Source organism: Pseudophryne corroboree, chromosome 4, assembly GCF_028390025.1.
Source record: "Pseudophryne corroboree isolate aPseCor3 chromosome 4, aPseCor3.hap2, whole genome shotgun sequence".
Taxonomy (NCBI): Eukaryota; Metazoa; Chordata; class Amphibia; order Anura; family Myobatrachidae; genus Pseudophryne; species Pseudophryne corroboree.
This window is the reverse complement of record NC_086447.1, coordinates 505,641,481-505,667,460: the sequence shown is the minus strand read 5'-3', so window position 1 is coordinate 505,667,460 and position 25,980 is coordinate 505,641,481. Positions and strand designations below refer to the sequence as shown.

Below are 25,980 nucleotides of genomic sequence, written 5' to 3'. Positions count from 1 at the left end.
CATGGGAGTATTGTGGGCATGTATCATAAGCTTTCTGTAATTCCAAGTCATGCATTAGAGGATGAGAAGCCTGGTTCTGACAGATCTCTTGCCCCTAGCCTGGGTCTGGTACAAGTGCTCTTGTGCCGTGTGACATAAACTCAGTGGGTGGTATGGGCTGTCCACTTGCAGACACACAAAATCCTGCATTAGTCCTACAGATCATCACATTAACATGTCATAGCACATCAGGCTTCCGTGGATGTCTGCTGTTCACTTGGTTTTTGTACTATTACTTAAAGATCAAGTTTAAATAACCTTAAGGGAGATGCCATATCCTGAAGTTTCCTGACATCTCATCTTTATTCCTTGCCTAAAGATCCTACCATTCCACTAAATAAGATTGTGGCTGCACTTTCCCAGATTTTTCCAGTCACATAAAAGCATTATGCTTCACTTGAGTGCAGGAATTCCCAACAATTTTCAAATACTTGAAAGAGCAGTATGGTGGCCATTTATGAGACATGACATCCAAGAGTTTGTCAAGTGTTATGAGGTATGAGTCTGCAATGAATCCATTAGGACACTTACTTTTGGACTATTAGTGCTGTGATGATACGGATTCTCTGACCACTCAGGTAAACAGTTTAATAAAGTGGCAAATGCCCTTTATTGTAAAAATACACACACAGTACACAAAACAGTAACTATTACATGCCAGGATGGTATCTTACTTACTAAGTCCCGACAGTAGTTTATAATTACAGTCTCCTGATGTCACATGCCAGCAGTAGTTCTGTGTCCCCTGGTCTGGGATACCAGCTCACACAGTGCCCTTTGCCACTGACGGCACCGCAATGCCTAGTCAGTGTCTCCACTCCAGAGGTATATCCACTCTCTCTGACCTTCTGTGTAGATCTCTCCCTCAGTGCACGTCCAGTAGCCTTTTGAAACCAACGGATCCCAACAATGCTTCTAGGCCTCAGCACACTGGAAGCACTATCTTACCAGTAGCTTTCAGAAGCCAAACACATCCTCCATCTCAGGCCAAGAACTCCACTCTCTCTGTCTCAATTGCCCCTGTTTGTTATCCTCAAACATTTGTCTGTCCTACCATAAGGTGACACCTTCTGGCTCTGTATTGGGTGGGTTACATTAAAGGGGCTGACTACAGAACACTTTCAGATAGACCTACTTTCACATGTCCAGGCATGTCCTCTAGGCCACAATAGATGTTAACTAAATTAACCTTACTTAATGAATATAATTGTGTAGCCTGGAATCCATTGTGTGGGGAAGAATGAGGGGGGTGTATGGACTGACAGCTGAGACTGGCTGTATCTCCAACTGCAAACAAACAGGTTATCAGAGCAGTCACATTGGGGAACATTATTTTACAAACTATAACACAATAACCAATATATTCATATATATACATCTTCATATGCATTCTGTACAGAACATCAAGCTAGACATATTATTCCCTGATAAACACAAACACATATAACAAGAGGGATGATGTTTCACAATAATAAGTGATGTCCATTTCTATTTGGAATCCAGGCAGCATGCTGTATAAGTGATAACACAGTTCTGTCCTGTCTCTTTACACTTACGCACTGAATCCAGAAACAGGCTGGCAAAAAGTACTCCTCATGAGCCAGCTGGGGCTGCGTCCATTACAAGTGCCACTTGTGGGGGGCAAAATTCTTAATCCTAAGAAGATCCATAACCACGTCTACTACTTAGTCCATTGGTATTGTCCTTATCTTCAGACAAAGAACATGACTGAAAGCTGTGCCCATAATAATATTTGGGAGTCCTCCAACATCCTACTCAGAGGGGGAGCAATGTTATGCCAGGACAGAGATGCTGTGCAGTGTTAGCATGTAAGGAGGCTGCACTAGCAGCAGCTACTTCTGACTGTGCTGTTAGCAGCTTCACAAAAGTCAGGCTGTGCTAATAGCAGTATTACTGCAGATAGACACATCACAGAATGCCTACTCCTCATTGGCCACTTAGGGGGACATTTACTAAGTAGTGATAAGAGCAGAGATGTGAGCCAGTGGAGAAGTGGCCCATGACAACCAATCAGCAGTGACGTAACATCTATAATTTGCATACTATAAAATGATACAGAGCTGCTGATTAGTTGATGGTGCCAATGTGTCGACATTTAAATGGGATTAAGATTGTTTTGCCATGTGGACAACAACAATATTGACAGTCATAATGTTGACACCACAATGTTGACAATTATGATGTTGACATTGTTGATATGTCGACACGGAACATGTCCACATCTGCTAAATGTCAACATTTTCACAATGTCAACATCTGCAATTTCAACATGTGAAATGTTGACATTCTGCAGAATGCTGACATTAGGGTAACGCTGCGAGAGTGGTGGGTTAGGGTTAGGCAAAGTGAGGGGAGGTTTAGGGTTAATTTTAGAGACTTGGTTTAACATTACTCATCACCGGGAGCATTGGAAGACCATCACCTGACCATCACCATCACCTGACCAAGAAAACACTGCCAGATATCAGCCAACAGGTCAGTGAGTGCTATGCCATGATGACACACTGTTTTGTTGCCATTTTAATCATGTTGACATTTCATTAGTGCCAACATGATGAATGTTGACATGGTCAATGTCGACATGCCAAGCATGTCTCTACATAGTCCACAGCACCATTGACAAGACCTTGCTAAACTTATTTAGCTTATGTCTGAATGTCCTCCTACCAAGTTATCCTCCTTCAGCTACAAGTGTAGATGTGTCTGAGTAATGTATGACTCAGCATCATCAGTAGTGAGGTACACTTAGCCCTGGGAGATGTGCAGTGTGGAAACACACCAGAGACATCCACAGATACACCAGCACCAGAGTCACACTGTTTTCCATGGTATAGGGGCAGCAGTCTCTTACTGCATTGATATTGTTTATAATTTAAGTATCATATCAAGAGACATTTCACTTTATTAGGTATAAGGGTGTTTTTTTATATGAATCTATTGTTATATTAATTTATAAAATGTGTGTATAAAGAACTTTGTGTCATTCAGTCAATGCCAGATCATTGTGCCCAGGCTTGGACTGGCCCACAGGGGTACAGGGGAAACCACCGGTGGGCCCCACTGCCTGGAGGCCCACCTCCTACTCTAAGGATCAGGTTCCAGACTGTGCATATATATTATACATATGTTATTTTATACTGGACTATGGTGTATTTTCGACAGCGCATTGCTGTTATTAATCTGGTACATTATCATGCATGCAGCAGCTGAATTTACTGTATATGTTTATGAAGGGGCCCAGACGTTGCACTCTCTAATGGTTTGTCAAACGCATGAGGTGGTAGGCCACACCCCCTCTGCATACTGGCCACACCCCTTAACATGGGTCCCTACAACTGCATTCCTCCGGTGGGCCCTACATGCCCCAGTCCGACACTGATTGTGCCTAGTATTAAGGAATGCAGTCAATTTACCTCCAATCAAAATCCCGACGGTCGAAATCCCGACAGCAATTGACCGATGATCAACATCCCGACAAGGTCAAAATACCTACAAGGTCAAAATACCGACATGTAAAATGCCGACAGGTCAAAATGCCGACATGAGTTTTCCATGATTTTTTCATTGAAACCAACTTGTTCATACTTTACCATCCCAGTGGACCTGGACGGGGAATATAATAGTGTGCCTGAAGTATGGCGAATGCAGCACACTTATATGGTGTCCATGTCGATCTATGTCAACATACACACAAAAAAACAATGAAAAACGCATGATGGTATTTTGACCTGTCGGCATTTTACATGTCGGTAGTTTGACCTTGTCGGTATTTTAAATGTCGATATTTTGTCCATGTCGGGATTTTGACCTTGTCGGGATTTTGACCGCCAGTCAATTGCTGTTGGGATTTTGACTGTCGGGATTTTGATTGAAGGTATTTCATACCGATCCCAGTATACTGTCCTAGTTTGAACTCTTTGTGCTGCCAACAGCTTGTTTATTGACCTCTGCTTGTTATTAATACCATCTGTTATTTCAACAGAAAATATTATACACGGCATCCAGTCTTCAGAGTCCATTGGAATCGCAGATCTTTCATTGCATCCTACAAGACAAGAGATTGTTACACTCTGTTCTGTACAGTAAGTACAATGATTGTTACTGTTTTCTACAGGAGCAGATACTACTGGTGCTATATGTGTGAGCCAATGGTGGCTCGGATATTGAATGAATGCTTCACATGTAATAAATGATTATGATACGGAGGCTAAAATTGTAAATGACACTGTTTGTTCCATGGCCTGGTAGGCATTGTTATGGTTCTTTATGTAGATGTTTATGTTCTTTATGTTTATTCTTCCATGTTCAGTAAATTGCCAATGTTGTACCTGTAAAAGGATCAGATACATTGTAACACCATCATCATCATCATCATCTTCATTAAGCTCTATTTTTTGTACTAATACTATGTAAACCAAATAATATCTACAGTAGTTTATAATTGTTGGAATTTAAGGGGTGACATCAATAGATCCATATTTGTTGTATGAGCTGTGACTCATGTTCAAACACATGGTGTACACTCTGTAGTATATAGGGATATTAATGACAGAGATATTAATTCTGGTCACCAACCCAAAATCAAATAGTTCACAATTATTTTAGTTTGATTTTATTTTTATTTTCTTTGTGTAATAACTAATAGTGTTCCCAAGACCAGTTACGGCGTTAGCTACAAGTAGAATCAGTAATACGAGAACAGAGCCAGATTAACAAATACATACTTGGCTACATCACAACATTAAAAGAAAAACAAGAGGAAAGAAAGACTCGTTGTTGGGACACTCTTAATACAGTAATGAAAATTTTTTTTAAATTACTTTTTAATCAATTACAAAACAGAAAGTAAGGTTACAAACATAAATTTACAAGGATAAAGTTGCTCAGTAAAGAGTACAACAAGGTGAGCACCTCCAATGGACCCTCTAAGGGGGACCATGTAGTTTTGAGGTGTTCAGAATGTAATATAGATGAAGAAAGTAAGGTGACAATATTAGGTTATAATAATGTGGCACTTTGATTTGGGTATCAATATCGGTTTCTTAATTGTGCCAATAGATAATCACTCCTGGTTGTAAACAAAGACTTAATGTTCTGTCAAGAGAAATGGCTTGATTGTCTGCATGGGGAACGGGATAGATACCTATCGATGGAATAGTAGGTAATAAGTGTGTGGTCTGTAAATAGAGAAGGTAAGGTAAGATGTGCAGGGCTACCTTCTAGTGGAAAGGATAAAGTAAAAGCTCAGGTTGAGGGTTTCTCCACTACTTCTACTTTCTGTGTCAAAATAATATAATTACTGCACCTGGTATTCCTAGGTGGTCTCCCATCCAAGTTCTGACCAGTAATTTCACTGCTTAGCATCCAAAATCAGATGAGATAGGGCATAGCCAGTAAAGTATGGCAGTAATGATTATAATGTCATCCAGGGTGCCAGTTACTAATCCCTGCAATGCAAATGTAAATAAGAATTTACTTACCGATAATTCTATTTCTCATAGTCCGTAGTGGATGCTGGGACTCCGTCAGGACCATGGGGAATAGCGGGCTCCGCAGGAGACAGGGCACATCTAAATAAAGCTTTTAGGATCACATGGTGCGTACTGGCTCCTCCCCCTATGACCCTCCTCCAAGCCTCAGTTAGGTACTGTGCCCGGACGAGCGTACACAATAAGGAAGGATCTTGAATCCCGGGTAAGACTCATACCAGCCACACCAATCACACCGTACAACTTGTGATCTGAACCCAGTTAACAGTATGATAACAAAAAACGAAGTAGCCTCTGAAAAGATGGCTCACAACAATAGTAATAACCCGATCTTTGTAACAATAACTATGTACAAGTATTGCAGACAATCCGCACTTGGGATGGGCGCCCAGCATCCACTACGGACTATGAGAAATAGAATTATCGGTAAGTAAATTCTTATTTTCTCTAACGTCCTAGTGGATGCTGGGACTCCGTCAGGACCATGGGGATTATACCAAAGCTCCCAAACGGGCGGGAGAGTGCGGATGACTCTGCAGCACCGAATGAGAGAACTCCAGGTCCTCCTTAGCCAGAGTATCAAATTTGTAAAATTTTACAAACGTGTTCTCCCCTGACCACGTAGCTGCTCGGCAAAGTTGTAATGCCGAGACCCCTCGGGCAGCCCCCCAAGATGAGCCCACTTTCCTTGTGGAGTGGGCCTTTACAGATTTAGGCTGTGGCAGGCCTGCCACAGAATGTGCAAGTTGGATTGTGCTACAGATCCAACGTGCAATCGTCTGTTTAGACGCAGGAGCACCCATCTTGTTGGGTGCATACAATATAAACAACGAGTCAGATTTTCTGACTCCAGCTGTCCTTGAAATATATATTTTTAATGCTCTGACAACGTCCAGTAACTTGGAGTCCTCCAAGTCGCTAGTAGCCGCAGGCACCACAATAGGCTGGTTTAAGTGAAAAGCCGAAACCACCTTAGGGAGAAAATGAGGACGTGTCCGCAGTTCTGCCCTGTCCGAATGGAAAATCAGATATGGGCTTTTGTATGATAAAGCCGCCAACTCTGAAACTCTCCTGGCTGAAGCCAGGGCCAATAGCATGGTTACCTTCCATGTAAGGTATTTTAAATCTACCGATTTTAGAGGCTCAAACCAATGAGATTTGAGAAAATTCAAAACTACGTTCAAATCCCACGGTGCCACTGGAGGCACTATTGGGGGTTGTATATGTAGTACACCTTTGACAAAAGTTTGTACTTCAGGCACTGATGCCAATTCCTTCTGGAAGAAGATTGATAAGGCCGAAATTTGAACTTTAATGGACCCCAATTTTAGGCCCATAGACAATCCTGCTTGCAGGAAATGTAAGAATCGACCCAATTGAAATTCTTCCGTTGGAGCCTTCTTGGCCTCACACCACGCAACATATTTTCGCCAAATGCGGTGATAATGTTGTACAGTCACTTCCTTTCTAGCCTTAATCAAGGTAGGAATAACTTCCTCTGGAATGCCCTTTTCTTTTAGAATCCGGCGTTCAACCGCCATGCCGTCAAACGCAGACGCGGTAAGTCTTGGAACATACAAGGTCCCTGCTGAAGCAGATCCCTTCTTAGAGGTAGAGGCCATGGATCCTCCGTGAGCATCTCTTGAAGTTCCGGATACCAAGTTCTTCTTGGCCAGTCCGGAGCCACCAGTATTGTTCTTACTCCTCTTTTCCGTATAATTCTCAGTACCTTTGGTATGAGAGGCAGAGGAGGGAACACATACACTGACTGGTACACCCACGGTGTTACCAGAGCGTCCACAGCTATTGCCTGAGGGTCTCTTGACCTGGCGCAATATCTGTCCAATTTTTTGTTGAGGCGAGACGCCATCATGTCCACCTTTGGTCTTTCCCAACGGTTCACAATCATGTGGAAGACTTCTGGATGAAGTCCCCACTCTCCCGGGTGAAGGTCGTGTCTGCTGAGGAAGTCTGCTTCCCAGTTGTCCACTCCCGGGATGAACACTGCTGACAGTGCTATGACATGATTCTCCGCCCAGCGCAGAATCCTTGCAGCTTCTGTCATTGCTCTTCTGCTTCTCGTGCCGCCTTGTCGGTTTACGTGGGCGACTGCCGTGATGTTGTCCGACTGGATCAACACCGGCTGACCCTGAAGCAGCGATTTTGCCAGGCTTAGAGCATTGTAGATCGCTCTTAGCTCCAGTATATTTATGTGAAGGGACGTCTCCAGGTTTGACCACACGCCCTGGAAGTTTCTTCCCTGTGTGACTGCTCCCCAGCCTCGTAGGCTGGCATCCGTAGTCACCAGGACCCAGTCCTGTATGCCGAATCTGCGGCCCTCTAACAGATGGGCACTCTGCAACCACCACAGGAGAGACAACCTTGTTCTTGGTGACAGTGTTATCCGCTGATGCATGTGCAGATGCGATCCGGACCATTTGTCCAGCAGATCCCACTGAAATGTCCGTGCATGGAATCTGCCGAATGGAATCGCTTCGTAAGAAGCCACCATCTTTCCCAGGACTCTTGTGCATTGATGTACTGACACAGTTCCTGGTTTTAGGAGGTTCCTGACAAGTTCGGATAACTCCCTTGCTTTCTCCTCCGGGAGAAACACCTTTCTCTGAACCGTGTCCAGAATCATTCCCAGGAACAGCAGACGAGTTGTCGGGGTCAATTGAGATTTTGGAAGATTCAGAATCCACCCGTGTTGCTGAAGCACTACCTGGGTTAGTGCTACACCGACTTCCAGCTGTTCTCTGGACTTTGCCCTTATCAGGAGATCGTCCAAGTAAGGGATAATTAATACGCCTTTTCTTCGTAGAAGAACCATCATTTCGGTCATTACCTTGGTAAAGACCCGAGGGGCCGTGGACAAACCAAACGGCAGCGTTTGAAACTGATAATGACAGTCTTGTATCACGAACCTGAGATACCCTTGGTGTGAGGGGTAAATTGGGACATGCAGATAAGCATCTTTTATGTCCAGGGACACCATGAAGTCCCCTTCTTCCAGATTCGCTATCACTGCTCTGAGTGACTCCATCTTGAACTTGAATTTCTGTATGTACAGGTTCAAGGATTTCAGGTTTAGAATAGGTCTTACCGAACCGTCCGGCTTCGGTACCACAAATAGTGTGGAATAATACCCCTTTCCCTGTTGTAGGAGGGGTACCTTGACTATCACCTGCTGAGAATACAGCTTGTGAATGGCTTCCAAAACCGACGTCCTTTCTGAGGGAGACGTTGGTAAAGCAGACTTTAGGAACCGGCGAGGGGGAGACCTTTCGAACTCCAACATGTAACCCTGAGATATTATCTGCAGGATCCACGGGTCCACTTGTGAGCGAGCCCACTGATTGCTGAAAATCTTGAGTCGACCCCCCACCGCTCCTGAGTCCGCTTGTAAAGCCCCAGCGTCATGCTGATGGCTTTGTAGAACCCGGGGCGGGCTTCTGGTCCTGGGCAGGGGCTGCTTGCTGCCCTCTCTTACCCTTTCCTCTGCCTCGCGGCAGATAAGACTGTCCTTTTGGTCGCTTGTTTTTATAGGAGCGAAAGGACTGCGGCTGAAAAGACGGTGTCTTTTTCTGTTGGGAGGGGGTCTGAGGTAAAAAAGTGGATTTGCCGGCAGTTGCCGTGGCCACCAGGTCCGAAAGACCGACCCCAAATAATTCCTCTCCTTTATATGGCAATACTTCCATATGCCTTTTGGAATCCGCATCACCTGACCACTGTCGCGTCCATAAACTTCTTCTGGCAGATATGGACATCGCGCTTACTCTTGATGCTAGAGTACAAATATCCCTCTGAGCATCTCGCATATAAAGAAAAGCATCCTTTAATTGCTCTAGAGTCAATAAAATACTGTCCCTATCCAGGGTATCAATATTTTCAGTCAGAGAATCCAACCACACTACCCCAGCACTGCACATCCAGGCTGAGGCTACTGTCGGTCGCAGTATAACACCAGTATGTGTGTATATACTCTTCAGTGTAGTTTCCAGCCTCCTATCTGCTGGATCCTTGAGGGCGGCCGTATCAGGAGACGGCAACGCCACTTGCTTTGATAAACGTGTGAGCGCCTTATCCACCCTAGGGGGTGTTTCCCAGCGCGCCCTAACCTCTGGTGGGAAAGGGTATAATGCCAATAACTTCTTGGAAATTAGCAGTTTTCTATCTGGGTTAACCCACGCTTCGTCACACACGTCATTCAATTCCTCTGATTCTGGAAAAGCTACAGGTAGTTTTTTCACCCCCCACATAATACCCCTTTTTGAGGTACCAGCAGTATCAGAGATCTGCAAAGCCTCCTTCATTGCCGTGATCATATAACGTGTGGCCCTATTGGAAAATACGTTTGTTTCTTCACCGTCGACACTAGATTCATCTGTGTCGGTACCCGTGTCGACTGACTGAGGTAAGGGACGTTTTACAGCCCCTGACGGTGTCTGAGACGCCTGAGCCGGTACTAACTGGTTTTCCGGCCGTCTCATTTCGTCAACTGACTTTTGTAATGTGCTAACATTATCACGTAATTCCATAACTAAAGCCATCCATTCCGGTGTCGACTCCCTAGGGGGTGACATCACCATTACCGGCAATTGCTCTGCCTCCACACCAACATCGTCCTCATACATGTCGACACACACGTACCGACACACAGCAGCCACACAGGGAATGCTCTAATCGAAGACAGGACCCTCTTAGCCCTTTGGGGAGACAGAGGGAGAGTTTGCCAGCACACACCAAAAGCGCTATAAATGTATATAAACAACCCTAGAAGGTGTTGTTTTTGATATAAGCGCTTTTAATATATCAATATCGCCAAATTATGCCCCCCTTCTCTTTGTTACCCTGTTTCTGTAGTGCAGTGCAGGGGAGAGTCCTGGGAGCCTTCCTCACCAGCGGAGCTGAGCAGGAAAATGGCGCTGAGTGCTGAGGAGAATAAGCTCCGCCCCTTTTTCGGCGGGCTTTTCTCCCGGGTTTTAAGAAAACTGGCCTGGGTTAAATACATACATATAGCCTTAATGGCTACATGTGATGTATTTATTTTGCCACTAAAGGTATTTAATATTGCTGCCCAGGGCGCCCCCAGCAGCGCCCTGCACCCTCCGTGACTGAATCAGTGAGACGTGTAGCAACAATGGCGCACAGCTGCAGTGCTGTGCGCTACCTTCATGAAGACTGAGGAGTCTTCTGCCGCCTGCTTTCCGGACCTCCGTCTTCAGCGTCTGTAAGGGGGATCGGCGGCGCGGCTCCGGGACGAACCCCAGGAGGACCTGTGTTCCGACTCCCTCTGGAGCTAAGTGTCCAGTAGCCTAAGACTCCAATCCATCCTGCACGCAGGTGAGTTGGAAATCTCTCCCCTAAGTCCCTCGATGCAGTGATCCTGTTGCCAGCAGGATTCACTGAGATTTAAACCTAAAAAAACTTTTTCTAAGCAGCTCTTTAGGAGAGCCACCTAGATTGCACCCTTCTCGGACGGGCACAAAAACCTAACTGAGGCTTGGAGGAGGGTCATAGGGGGAGGAGCCAGTACGCACCATGTGATCCTAAAAGCTTTATTTAGATGTGCCCTGTCTCCTGCGGAGCCCGCTATTCCCCATGGTCCTGACGGAGTCCCAGCATCCACTAGGACGTTAGAGAAACAGGGATTCTTAGCACACAATACCTGGAAAGCAAAAGTACACCCCACTGCTCATCAGTTGTTATCCACACTCTCTCATCTGTGACATCAAAATCAGTACTGCCATACTTCACTGGCTACTGGGTAGGGGTGTGGCCATGCAATAGTTGACCCAATTTAAATTATGTCACACAGCAGTGCAACCTTATTCACTTTGCATCACAAAGTGGTGTCAATAATTCACATTAATCCACACCATATTGCTCCTTATTCACATTACACCACACAGTAGTGCTTTCTCTGGTGGGGGTACACCTTTAGGGGAGCAGTACATGATCCATCTATGCTGCAAACTCTGTTTCAATCAGGAAGGACACTTGAAGAAGCTGCTATGATTGTCTTGAATGCCGGACAGCTATATATTATATACATATATTAGAGATTTGCAGTGGACTATTTTTGGTGGATTTGGATTTTGATTTGTCTCTGATTCATCATTCGCTTTTGGATGTGGATTTGACAAATTATAGTGACTGGTTTTGGATTTGGATTTTTTTTTAAAAATTGACAAAAAAACTAAAATCATATAATTTGGGCCTTTTTCTTCTTCCTAGAGTATTATTAACCTCAATAACATTCATTTCCAGTCAATTTTGACCATATCTCAGCTGACAATATTGTTTTTACAAAGACTGCAGCAAGTTGGATGGTTGCTAAGTGACAGAGAAGTGGCACAAGCGCACAGCAGTTTATGGCACATCTATAAAATGTTGCCACAGCGTACTTGTGTACAGTGTACAACACAGTGCAAACAATAGATTAATAAATATTTTTCGTTTTTGAACTTGCTGCTCGGTTCAAACAGAGTTGAGTCACAGTGCTTTTAACAAAGGGTGCTAGAGTAAAGCTCAATAAACAGTACAAACAATATATATATATATAGATATTATTTTTTCTATTTTTGAACTTGCAGCTCGGTGGAGTCACAGCACTTTCAGATGCACGTCAACAAAGTGCTCTAGGGTAAAGTGCACTAAACAGTACAAACAATAGAAATATATATTGTCTTTTTATTTTTCTATTTTTTAAACTTATAGCTCAGTTCAAGCTGCATGGATCTCATGGCTTAAAGATGCACATGAACGGAGCACACTAAACAGTACAATTTATAGCAGTGTATAGCACAGCTTACAGCAGCATGCCCCCTACACTGTCACTATACAGAGCACAGCCATTTGTGAGACTCTGGACACAGCACAGCCAGTATAGCACAGCATGTTTAATACACCAGGCACCATAGTTTAATAGCTAAGTGTGCATATTCCCCTTACTGAACTGTTCGTCTAGAGAACCTTACTGTCCAGGAGCCACATATCATCTTTTGGCTTTGATACAGAGAAACAGTACCAGTCTTCCCTTTCCTTTCACAGCTAGAGTTGCTAAAACATGTGTGGAATTTTACCCTTCAGAATTATGGGGGTTATTCAATGATGGATGTAGATGTTGCTTCCAGCAGCAAAATGTCCATCCATCCACTCACTTGCTCCAACCTAGCTAGCTGACATGCGCAGTAGCACATGTCAGCTGGCTAGGTTGGAGGTCATGCTGTAATGTGACGCCAGCAGTACAGTCCCAGCAACACAGAGGAGATATAAAACATCAGCCAGACACTGATCTATATTAAAATAAGCGAAGCAGCAAATCCCTGTTACTAAATATCTGCTCTGATAAGTGTAGAGGCATTTCTAGCTGCCCATGCGGTGATGGTGACTATGGCTCTCCTAAGTATTCATGACTAAGGACAGCAGCCCCTAGAGAAATGGGCAGCACTGTGCACCATCACAGGCAGCAGTTGGTAATAAGCCTGGGTCACTGTAAAACAACTCACATTTAAGTCTTCTCGGGAACGTTTCATAGGCTTTACTCATGGGTGTGACTGCCATTGCCTTTAAATATTATGGGGCTGATGCTGACTTTCAACTCATTTGCATACAAAAATGCAGATGTAAAATTCATGCACAAAGAGGTAATTATTTATAGATATATATAAAGCACTAGCTTCCTCATTTGTGCATTATAATTAGTAATTATGTCAATATTTAACATTGGACAAATTGCAATCTGTGGGTCTGATTCAGAGATGTAAATAAGCCCACAGGTGAGTGATTATCGTCAGTCTGATGGTCTTGTGATAGTGATGGTAGAGACGATTTATTCACAAAGTGATTGGCAGTCAAGGACTGTTTGGGGTGGTAACGGACAGTGGTAGCAAAAACGCAGGTGTATTGCAATCATTTCAGTGGCATGATTGAGGCTGTAAGCCCATATACAGCTGTAATGTCTCAGGTGCCTTACTTCCTGTGGCAGTACAAATTTGCAGATGCGAATGCATTTGTTTTGTATACATCTCTGAATCAGGCCCAGTGTCAGCTCTGCATTAGTATCATTGTAGTTAGGGTTTATGTCAGATGCACAAAGTATACACTAAAACACATGGACAGAGTATCAATATTTGCATGTGATTGAGAGCTGCATGGTCCATATGTGATTGCTTTATTAATAAGACTGATATAGAGCTAATGCAGTTTTTATGGTGCGACCATTGCTGTATGTAAGGAAGCAATTGGTATGACATCATGTGCGGATGCTGAAAGTGGGCATTTCACTCCTTGGGGGTCATTCAGACCCGATCGCACACTGCCTTTTTTTGCAGCAGTGCGATCAGGTCTGAACAGTGCATGCGTGCGGTCTGCAATGTGCAGGCGCGCTGCTTCTGGCGACAGGGGTCGCCGGACAGCGACGGATTCTACGAAGAAAGCAAGCGCAGTGGCGATCGCAAGAAGATTGACAGGAAGAAGGCGTTCGTGGGCGACAACTCTCCATTTCCAGGGAGTGTCCTGGAAAACGCAGGTGTGCATAGCCATTCAGGAGATGGATTTCTGATGTCAGCAAAAGCCCGGATCGTCACAGCGGCTGAGTAAGGGCTGTGCAGAAACTGCAGAATTTGCACAAACTATTACCCCCTCCCCTGTAGGCAACAATTACCTGGTTGCAGAAGTGCAAAAAACAGCCTGCGTGCAACCAGGTCTGAATTACTCCCCTTGTACATTCGGATGCATGGAAGCGCACAAGGGCCTAATTCAAGGTTGATTGCAAAATAAAATTTTCCCTTAATGGGAAAAACCATGTGCACTGCAGGGGGGCAGATATAACATGTGCAGAGAGAGATAGATTTGGGTGGGTGTGTTCAAACTGAAATCTAAATTGCAGTGTAAAAATAAAGCAGGCAGCATTTACTCTGCACAGACACAAAATAACCCACCCAAATCTAAATCTCTGTACATGTTATATCTGAGGATGTGTTGTGCAGTTGCAGGTGGACATACCTGGATTCTTCGCCTGGAATCACCTCTCTAACCGCACCTCACTGCTAGAACCCTAGGCAGAGGAATGAGGAACCCCAACCCCAGAGGACCCAATACTATGGTCACCACGCGTTAGGACGGTGACAGAAAGATTTATTATTCAGGAACAACTGGTCACCACTGGGAGATCAATTGATCAAAGGCAAATAACATTTCACATAGAAATAAAAATAATACATATAAAGAGGTACGGTACTGTCGCGAACAGTAAGACTAGGTCACCTTATAATCAAACAAATCAGTATACCATGTATATAAGCATTACTAACTGGTAGCTTGCAATCTTCCATCATGCTCACACTGGGCTGTCTAACCCTAGTGGTACCTATAATCTGCTTTTACCTAAGCATACACTCAGTTTATAGCGAACCTGAAGTCAGCTGATATATCACAGACAATAGCCCAGTACTGAAATGCTGAAGTTCAGACAGCAAATATACATCATAGGGTCAGCAGTTCAGTGAAAGTAGGCATGTGGATTCCTAACAGTGCTCAGTCAATAAAGGAAAGCATGCATAAGCTGAAAATGTGAGCAAGAGCAGTTTCTAAGCAGAACAGAAGGATTGAGGCAAAGCTGGCATGGAAGGCAGCAGGGTTCCATTCCAGTGCATGAGGTAAAAGATTGCAGTCAAATACAATTCACAATGCAATAAAGATTGCAGGCAAATGCAGTTCACAATGCAAATGCAATTCACAAAAGCCAGCTGACAGAATTTGTCAGTCTATAGGGAAATGCAGCTCATGACACAGTTCCGCCTACAAATAAGCACTGTAGCAGTCTTTAGTAAAATACCAAGCAAAGGTGAAGTAATAAAGCAATGCAGAATCAAACATGCAGGCACTCAGGTAACTGCAGAAATGAGGAAGCAGGTTAAGTTAGCAGAGCACAGTTCCTTCTATCAGCAAGCCTCCTGTACTTTGTGCGCTGTACTGTAGTGGATCTCTATGCTGAGTGTCTATCTCTCTATGGTTGGGATCTTGTCTGAGGAAAGGCAAGTCCCTCTTTAACTGAGGATGTCTTTAGTGTGCCTAACTCACTCTCATGAGGTAACTTGCGGTTAACTTGGGCTTAGACTGCGACTTTTACTGGCTGAAGCACTCAGAAGTCTCACTGCACTGCAGGGGTCAACTCAATCTTTCTCTCCCTCCTCTAAATCCTGCTCAGTGTTGTATAATGTCACTTGTTGGAGGGTGCTGTCTGGGGTAAATACCTGTAAGTGGCGGCAGTGCTCGGTGGGTCCCCAGCTCTCTACCAGTGGGACTGTTCCTGGTGCTGGTCTCCCAATGCTGCAACGCATGTCTCCTCAGCATGTCTCCTAGGCATCACCTCACCGCAGCATCACTCTCCGCGTTTTTACCTCAGAACACGACTCCTCACAGCGTCTGTCTCCCTGTCACCCCAGGAGACTCCTCAGCAATCACTTCAGGAGGTAACCCCACCTCCTACTCTTCCCGCTCTGCACCACCCAATCAGCAGCTTCGATTCATCCTGTTGCTGTCCTTTGGTTGCTGGCGTTGCCTAGCAACCTAGGCAAATTGAAGCTGTTAACCCTTTCAGCTGCACTGTGCTGGCTAGTGAGAAGTGAGTTTTCCTTTTAGGGAAAATTTAGGTGTCTCACCCAGGTTATCTCCAGTATATGGGTGATGGTACCTATACAGCCACATATATCCCCATAAATCCAAGTTAATAAGATATCCATCCAGTGTCACACCTGCAGTGCACATGGTTTTGCCCATTAGGGGAAAAATAAGAATTTACTTACCGATAATTCTATTTCTCGTAGTCCGTAGTGGATGCTGGGGACTCCGTAAGGACCATGGGGAATAGCAGCTCCGCAGGAGACTGGGCACAAAAGTAAAGCTTTAGAACTACCTGGTGTGCACTGGCTCCTCCCCCTATGACCCTCCTCCAAGCCTCAGTTAGGATACTGTGCCCAGACGAGCGTACACAATAAGGAAGGATTTTGAATCCCGGGTAAGACTCATACCAGCCACACCAATCACACCGTACAACTCGTGATCTAAACCCAGTTAACAGCATGATAACAGAGGAGCCTCTAGAAAAGATGGCTCACTACAGCAATAACCCGATTTTTTGGTAACAATAACTATGTACCAGTATTGCAGACAATCCGCACTTGGGATGGGCGCCCAGCATCCACTACGGACTACGAGAAATAGAATTATCGGTAAGTAAATTCTTATTTTCTCTAACGTCCTAAGTGGATGCTGGGGACTCCGTAAGGACCATGGGGATTATACCAAAGCTCCCAAACGGGCGGGAGAGTGCGGATGACTCTGCAGCACCAAATGAGAGAACTCCAGGTCCTCCTCAGCCAGGGTATCAATTTTGTAGAATTTTACAAAAGTATTTGCTCCTGACCAAGTAGCTGCTCGGCAAAGTTGTAAAGCCGAGACCCCTCGGGCAGCCGCCCAAGATGAGCCCATCTTCCTTGTGGAGTGGGCATTTACAGATTTTTGGCTGTGGCAGGCCTGCCACAGAATGTGCAAGCTGAATTGTACTACAAATCCAACGAGCAATAGTCTGCTTAGAAGCAGGAGCACCCAGCTTGTTGGGTGCATACAGGATAAACAGCGAGTCAGATTTTCTGACTCCAGCCGTCCTGGAAACATATATTTTCAGGGCCCTGACAACGTCTAGCAACTTGGAGTCCTCCAAGTCCCTAGTAGCCGCAGGCACCACAATAGGTTGGTTCAGGTGAAACGCTGAAACCACCTTAGGGAGAAACTGAGGACGAGTTCTCAATTCCGCCCTGTCCGAATGGAAAATCAGATAAGGGCTTTTACAGGATAAAGCCGCCAATTCTGACACGCGCCTGGCCCAGGCCAGGGCCAACAGCATGACCACTTTCCATGTGAGATATTTTAACTCCACAGATTTAAGTGGTTCAAACCAATGTGACTTTTTTGGAACCCAAAAACTACATTGAGATCCCAAGGTGCCACTGGAGGCACAAAAGGAGGCTGTATATGCAGTACCCCTTTTACAACGTCTGAACTTCAGGGACTGAAGCTAGTTCTTTTTGGAAGAAAATTGACAGGGCCGAAATTTGAACCTTAATGGACCCCAATTTCAGGCCCATAGACACTCCTGTTTGCAGGAAATGTAGGAATCGACCCAGTTGAATTTCCTCCGTCGGGCCTTACTGGCCTCGCACCACGCAACATATTTTCGCCAAATGCGGTGATAATGTTTTGCGGTTACATCCTTCCTGGCTTTGATCAGGATAGGGATGACTTCATCCGGAATGCCTTTTTTCCTTCAGGATCCGGCGTTCAACCGCCATGCCGTCAAACGCAGTCGCGGTAAGCTTTGGAAGAGACAGGGTCCTTGCTGGAGCAGGTCCCTTCTTAGAGGTAGAGGCCACGGATCCTCCGTGAGCATCTCTTGAAGTTCCGGTTACCAAGTCCTTCTTGGCCAATCCGGAGCCACGAATATAGTGCTTACTCCTCTCCATCTTATCAATCTCAGTACCTTGGGTATGAGAGGCAGATGAGGGAACACATACACTGACTGGTACACCCACGGTGTTACCAGAGCGTCTACAGCTATTGCCTGAGGGTTCCTTGACCTGGCGCAATACCTGTCGAGTTTTTCCCAATGGTTTATAATCATGTGGAAGACTTCTGGGTGAAGTCCCCACTCTCCCGGGTGGAGGTCGTGTCTGCTGAGGAAGTCTGCTTCCCAGTTGTCCACTCCCGGAATTGCTGACAGTGCTATCACATGATTTTCCGCCCAGCGAAGAATCCTTGCAGCTTCTGCCATTGCCCTCCTGCTTCTTGTGCCACCCTGTCTGTTTTCGTGGGTGACTGCCGTGATGTTGTCCGACTGGATCAACACCGGCTGACCTTGAAGCAGAGGTCTTGCTAAGCTTAGAGCATTGTAAATGGCCCTTAGCTTCAGGATATTTATGTGAAGTGATGTCTCCAGGCTTGACCATAAGCCCTGGAAATTCCTTCCCTGTGTGACTGCTCCCCAGCCTCGCAGGCAGGCATCCGTGGTCACCAGGACCCAGTCCTGAATGCCGAATCTGCGGCCCTCTAGAAGATGAGCACTCTGCAACCACCACAGGAGGGACACCCTTGTTCTTGGTGACAGGGTTATCCGCTGATGCATCTGAAGATGCGACCCGGACCATTTGTCCAGCAGGTCCCACTGGAAAGTTCTTGCGTGGAATCTGCCGAATGGGATTGCTTCGTAGGAAGCCACCATTTTACCCAGAACCCTTGTGCATTGATGCACTGAGACTTGGCTCGGTTTTAGGAGGTTCCTGACTAGCTCGGATAACTCCCTGGCTTTCTCCTCCGGGAGAAACACCTTTTTCTGGACTGTGTCCAGGATCATCCCTAGGAACAGAAGACGAGTCGTCGGAACCAGCTGCGATTTTGGAATATTGAGAATCCAATCGTGCTGCCGCAACACTACCTGAGATAGTGCTACACCGACCTCCAACTGTTCCCTGGATCTTACCCTTATCAGGGAATCGTCCAAGTAAGGGATAACTAAAATTCCCTTCCTTCGAAGGAATATCATCATTTCGGCCATTACCTTGGTAAAGACCCGGGGTGCCGTGGACCATCCATACGGCAGCGTCTGAACTGATAGTGACAGTTCTGTACCATAAACCTGAGGTACCCTTGGTGAGAAGGGTAAATTTGGACATGAAGGTAAGCATCCTTGATGTCCCGAGACATCATGTAGTCCCCTTCTTCCAGGTTCGCAATCACTGCTCTGAGTGACTCAATCTTGAATTTGAACCTCTGTATGTAAGTGTTCAAAGATTTTAGATTTAGAATCGGTCTCACCGAGCCGTCCGGCTTCGGTACCACAACAGTGTGGAATAATACCCCGTTCCCTGTTGCAGGAGGGGTACCTTGATTATCACCTGCTGGGAATACAGCTTGTGAATGGCTTCCAAAACTGTCTCCCTGTCAGAAGGAGACATCGGTAAAGCCGACTTTAGGAAACGGCGAGGGGGAGACGTCTCGAATTCCAATTTGTACCCCTGAGATATCACCTGAAGGATCCAGGGGTCTACTTGCGAGTGAGCCCACTGCGCGCTGAAATTCATTGAGACGGGCCCCCCACCGTGCCTGATTCTGCTTGTAAAGCCCCAGCGTCATACTGAGGGCTTGGCAGAGGCGGGAGAGGGTTTCTGTTCCTGGGAACTGGCTGATTTCTGCAGCCTTTTTCCTCTCCCTCTGTCACGGGGCAGAAATGAGGAACCTTTTGCCCGCTTGTCCACGAAAAGACTGCGCCTGATAATACGGCGTCTTCTCATGTTGAGAGGCGACCTGGGGTACAAACGTGGATTTCCCAGCTGTTGCCGTGGCCACCAGGTCTGAAAGACCGACCCTAAATAACTCCTCCCCTTAATAAGGCAATACTTCCAAATGCCGTTTGAAATCCGCATCACCTGACCACTGTCGTGTCCATAACCCTCTACTGGTAGAAATGGACAACGCACTTAGACTTGATGCCAGTCGGCAAATATTCCGCTGTGCATCACGCATATATAGAAATGCATCTTTCAAATGCTCTATAGGCAAAAATATACTGTCCCTATCTAGGGTATCAATATTTTCAGTCAGGGAATCCGACCACGCCAACCCAGCACTGCACATCCAGGCTGAGGCGATTGCTGGTCGCAGTATAACACCAGTATGTGTGTAAATACATTTTAGGATACCCTCCTGCTTTCTATCAGCAGGATCCTTAAGGACGGCCATCTCAGGAGAGGGTAGAGCCCTTACAAGCGTGTGAGCGCTTTATCCACCCTAGGGGGTGTTTCCCAACGCACCCTAACCTCTGGCGGGAAAGGATATAATACCAATAACATTTTAGAAATTATCAGTTGTTATCGGGGGAAACCCACGCATCATCACACACCTCATTTAATTTCTCAGATTCAGGAAAACTACAGGTAGTTTTTCCTCACCGAACATAATACCCCTTTTTGGTGGTACTCGTATTATCAGAAATGTGTAAAACATTTTTCATTGCCTCAATCATGTAACGTGTGGCCCTACTGGAAGTCACATTTGTCTCTTCACTGTCGACACTGGAGTCAGTATCCGTGTCGGCGTCTATATCTGCCATCTGAGGTAACGGGCGCTTTAGAGCCCCTGACGGCCTATGAGACGTCTGGACAGGCACAAGCTGAGTAGCCGGCTGTCTCATGTCAACCACTGTCTTTTATACAGAGCTGACACTGTCACGTAATTCCTTCCAACAGTTCATCCACTCAGGTGTCGACCCCCTAGGGGGTGACATCACTATTACAGGCAATCTGCTCCGTCTCCACATCATTTTTCTCCTCATACATGTCGACACAAACGTACCGACATACAGCACACACACAGGGAATGCTCTGATAGAGGACAGGACCCCACTAGCCCTTTGGGGAGACAGAGGGAGAGTTTGCCAGCACACACCAGAGCGCTATATATATACAGGGATAACCTTATATAAGTGTTTTTCCCCTTATAGCTGCTGTATCTTTAATACTGCGCGTAATTAGTGCCCCCCCTCTCTTTTTTAACCCTTTCTGTAGTGTAGTGACTGCAGGGGAGAGCCAGGGAGCTTCCCTCCAACGGAGCTGTGAGGGAAAATGGCGCCAGTGTGTTGAGTAGATAGGCTCCGCCCCCTTATTGGCGGCCTTATCTCCCGTTTTTCTATGTATTCTGGCAGGGGTTAAATTCATCCATATAGCCCAGGAGCTATATGTGATGCATTTTTTGCCATCCAAGGTGTTTTTATTGCGTCTCAGGGCGCCCCCCCCCAGCGCCCTGCACCCTCAGTGACCGGAGTGTGAAGTGTGCTGAGAGCAATGGCGCACAGCTGCAGTGCTGTGCGCTACCTTGTTGAAGACAGGACGTCTTCTGCCGCCGATTTTCCGGACCTCTTCTGTCTTCTGGCTCTGTAAGGGGGCCGGCGGCGCGGCTCTGGGACCCATCCATGGCTGGGCCTGTGATCGTCCCTCTGGAGCTAATGTCCAGTAGCCTAAGAAGCCCAATCCACTCTGTACGCAGGTGAGTTCGCTTCTTCTCCCCTTAGTCCCTCGATGCAGTGAGCCTGTTGCCAGCAGGTCTCACTGAATATAAAAAACCTAAAACTAAACTTTTTACTAAGCAGCTCAGGAGAGCCACCTAGTGTGCACCCTTCTCGTTCAGGCACAAAAATCTAACTGAGGCTTGGAGGAGGGTCATAGGGGGAGGAGCCAGTGCACACCAGGTAGTTCTAAAGCTTTACTTTTGTGCCCAGTCTCCTGCGGTGCCGCTATTCCCCATGGTCCTTACGGAGTCCCCAGCATCCACTTAGGACGTTACAGAAATGTTATTTTGCAATCAACCTTGAATTTGTCCCTTTGCACAGACACACCTGCAGACAGGTATTAAGAGATGAGGTTGCCCATATGTAGGCTACATCCAAGCCCCCTTCACTCTAGCCAGTGGGGCAAATGAGTAGACTTTGGTGCAGTGGCGTAACTAGAATTTTTTCTCCCCAAAGCCAAAAAAAATACTCTGGCGCCCCCTCCTCCCCATAATTTTCACTAGTAAAGCAATGAATCTGGGCACACACCGCGAAAAGGGGCATGGCCTTGCTGAAATGGGCGTAGCTTTGCATAAAGGGGCGTGGCTTTGCAGGAAAAGACTACCTTATACCCCAGTTTTGCAACCTTCATGCCCAGTCGTTGGCCACCACAGGAAAAAAACATAATCCTGAATCATGCCCCTTACATTATTTGTCATTTTTCCTTCATATAGTAATGGCGAGTATACATTATGCCACATACTGCAATGGCCCTTAGACATTATGCCACACACAAAAATGCCCATGACACAATATGCCACGCACCATAATGCCCCCGACACATTATGCCACACACCGTAATGCCTGTGACACATTATGACAGGCATCGCAATGCCCATTATTCATTATGCTACACACTGCAATGCCCCTGATACATTATAGCACATACAATGCCTGTGACACATTATGCCACACACTGCAAAGTCCGTGATACATTATGCCACACACTGCAATGACCCTGAGACATTATACCACAATGCCCGTGATATAGTATACCACACACCGTAATGCCTGTGACACATACCGCAATACCCTATGTCACACACCACAATGCACGTTAAACATTATGCCACACACTGCAATGCCCCTGAGACATTATACCACAATGCCCGTGATATAGTATACCAAACACCGTAATGCCTGTGACACATACCGCAATGCCCGTTATACCCTATGCCACACACCGCAATGCCCGTTATACATTATGCCACACACTTCAATGCCCCTGAGACATTATACCACATACCACAATGCCCGTGATATAGTAAGCCACACACCGTAATGCCTGTGACACATTATGACACACACTGCAATGTCCGTGATACATTATGCCACACACCGAAATGCACATTACACATTAAGTCCTAAAGTAAAGCTTCTAATTACTTTTAAATTATCTGCTCATTGCCAGAGGTTTCATGCTCTTGGTTCCATGCACGGTGCCAGGGGTTTTCATGCTCAGAGTGTCATGCTCGTTGCTAGGGGTTTCATGCGGTAGGTGTTATGCTTGTTGCCAGAGGTTTCATGTGCTGGGTTTCAAGCTTGTTGCCAGGTGGTAATATTCGTTGCCAGGGGTTTCATGCACTGGGTGTCATGCTCGTTGCTAGGGGGTAATGCTTGTTGCTGGGGATTTCATGAGTTGGGTGTTGTGCTTGTAACCAGGGGGTAATACTTGTTGCTAGGGCTGTGTTCCTAGTGCCACATATGCCTCCAGTGCCAGATATTCCCCCACAGTGCCAGGTATACATATGCTCCCAGTGCCAAATACCCCCTCATTGCCAAATATGCTCCCCCAGTGCCAAATATGTTCCCCTAGTACCAAATATGCCCCCAGTGCCAAATATGCTCCCCCAGTGCCAACTATGCCCCCCAAGTGCCATATATGTTCCCCCAGTGCCAAATATGCTCCCCAGTGCCAAATATGCCCCCCCTAGTGCCAAACATGCCCCCCCCAAGTGCCAAATAAGTTCCCCCAGTGCTAAATATGACCCCCCAGTGCCAAATATGCTCCCCCCAGTGCCAAATATGCTCCCCAGTGCCAAATATGCCCACCTAGTGCCAAACATGCCCCCCCAAGTGCCAAATAAGTTCCCCCAGTGCTAAATATGACCCCCCAGTGCCAAATATGCTCCCCCCCAGTGCCAAATATGCTCCCCCAGTGCCAAATACACCCCCCCCCCCGGGCTCCCCTGCTGCTGTGCTGTTTTGGGAAGGAGGGACACGGAGGGCACAGCGTGTACCTCTCCTGTGTGTCTTTCCTGCGTCTCCGACGGCAGCGGCGTGTCTGTCAAATGAAGTGCCGGTTCGTGAGCCAATCAGAGCTCACAAATGGGCACTTCATTAAACAGACACACCGCTGCCGCCGGAGCCCGAGGAGGGACACACAGGAGAGGCGCGCGCTGTGGCCTCCATGTCCTTCCTTCCCAAAACAGAATCAGTGGCTGCAACTAGGGCGCCCCGCAGCCCTGCGTGCGTCCAAGCGCTTGCAGTGGCTGCGGACCCCTAGTTATGCCACTGGTTTGGTGCTATGTCAAAGTCTACTGTGCAAGCACAGGTCTCTGGGAAATTTGCACAGCTGACATTTTCCCAGTGAGTATTTTTTACTGCACATGTGAAAATCATCAGGACCAATAAATCTCTTCCTAATTAGACAGGTACAGTATAGGCAAATACAGGAATGTGGGAGCAAGGTTCTGGTTACCTAGAAACCACCCATCCACCCAGCTCACACCATGACCACAATGGCAATTATACCTTATTTATGATTTTGTAATATGAGCTGTTCTATGGGATTATTCAGAAATGAACGCAGATGCCTATTGTAAATATGTTGGGTATTCCTGTGTGGTTACAGGGGGTTGGCTCATCAGACACAGATGTAACATAGGGGGTCATTCAGACCTCAATCACTGCTGTGCGTTTTCGCACAGCAGCGATTGAGTCTGAACTGCGCATGTACTGGCGCCACTGTGCGCCGACGCATGCCAGACAGCCGGCAGCTGTCTTAGGCTAGCGATCGCCGCTGCCTGATTGACAGGTAGAAGCGATCGCTGGGCCGGAGGGGGCGGGGCGGCAATGTTTAGCCGCCGTTTAGGGGGCGCAGTCTGGGCAACGCTGGCATGCCCAGACAGTTGGGGGGGGGGGGCGGGCAGAGGCTGCGTGACATCACACACAGTCGCTACGACCCTCACAGCGATGGGTAGCGCCCAACCAGTGCGCAGGAGCTGCGCTGGCTGGGATCTACTCCTAGAGTACAAAACCATTGCCGCTGTCCAATACTTCTGTACTTGTGAGACGGGGCAGGGACTGACATGTGGGGCAGACTAGGCCTGTGCTGGGCGTCCCCCCACATGTCAGGGAAGCTGATCGTAGATGTGCTAAATTTAGGCCTGAATCACCCCCATAGTGTGAACATGTTGCTGAAAGTGGTTGCATATAGAGATGTTGAATTGCTCTAGCATATGGCTGGTGAAAGATTCAAAGGTGCGACCGATGGTGGCGTCTAAAGATGCACAAAGCATGATTGCAGCATCTGTAGACACTGACAGTCTTGACATATTTGGATACTAGGATGTACACTAGGGAACTGCATTGTAGCATCATTAGCATATAGTCACAGACACAACTAGAGCAAAAGACAAACGGAAGGCCGCAACTGCATCCAACTCAGACTAAGACCCTATGAGGTGGAATCCCACCCCTCCACATACCCCACCCACACAACAGACCCCAATCCCATTAGGGCTGCTTCCATAAATTAATTAATATTGATAGCACCATCGGGCACAAATTACTGTAAAGTCCAGTTTTTGTCACGGGAGACTTTAGGCGATCAATTCAATTTCCCCCCATGAAGCCAAGTTTTTTTTCAATATACCTATTTACCTGTTACAGGTTTACGTTAGACGGAATCATGGACCAAACATTGGTGGATGAGTTGTGTAACTCTTTCTCGTTCAAGCATAAGGGCGTGTACTTTGTAGCAGACTTATCTACACCGGAAGTTGTGGACTCTATAGAACATATGGAAATTAGAGACAGTGATGTTTTTTTGGTCACCTACCCAAAATCTGGTAAGTTAGTAATTCTAAGTAAATGATGTAGGCAGCTTTAGGATTTTCTTTTTTTATAATTTCCATGGATACAAAAAATAAATGGGAATCAGTCAAGTTAACAAAAAGTCAAAAACATTCAGTAGCCTGTGTATTTTGATTGCATCGTCTATTTTGAAAAATGTCAACTAAATGTTTAATTATTTGAATAATA

General features: G+C 46.2%; 1 protein-coding gene and 1 long non-coding RNA gene across 3 annotated transcripts in view; one reads left to right on the top strand and one right to left on the bottom strand.

The window, feature by feature from the left end:
- Positions 1-620: 620 nt before the first annotated feature.
- On the bottom strand, positions 621-16,056 carry LOC134909864 (uncharacterized). 2 transcript variants are annotated; one of them, XR_010176048.1, is made up of 2 exons: positions 15,812-16,056; positions 621-4,388 (listed from the first exon to the last, which is right to left on the bottom strand). It is a non-coding gene; the product is annotated as an uncharacterized LOC134909864 (long non-coding RNA). The 2 variants fall into 2 exon arrangements; XR_010176049.1 differs by lacking the exon at positions 15,812-16,056 and adding an exon at positions 5,366-5,579.
- LOC134909862 (amine sulfotransferase-like) overlaps positions 4,037-25,980 on the top strand; it is a 111,081-nt gene continuing 89,137 nt past the window's right edge. Inside the window, exons 1-2 of the mRNA XM_063917191.1 lie at positions 4,037-4,142; positions 25,609-25,787. Of these exons, the coding sequence (XP_063773261.1) occupies positions 25,628-25,787 (160 nt within the window). The 5' untranslated portion in view covers positions 4,037-4,142; positions 25,609-25,627. The remainder of the gene's footprint in view (positions 4,143-25,608; positions 25,788-25,980) is intronic.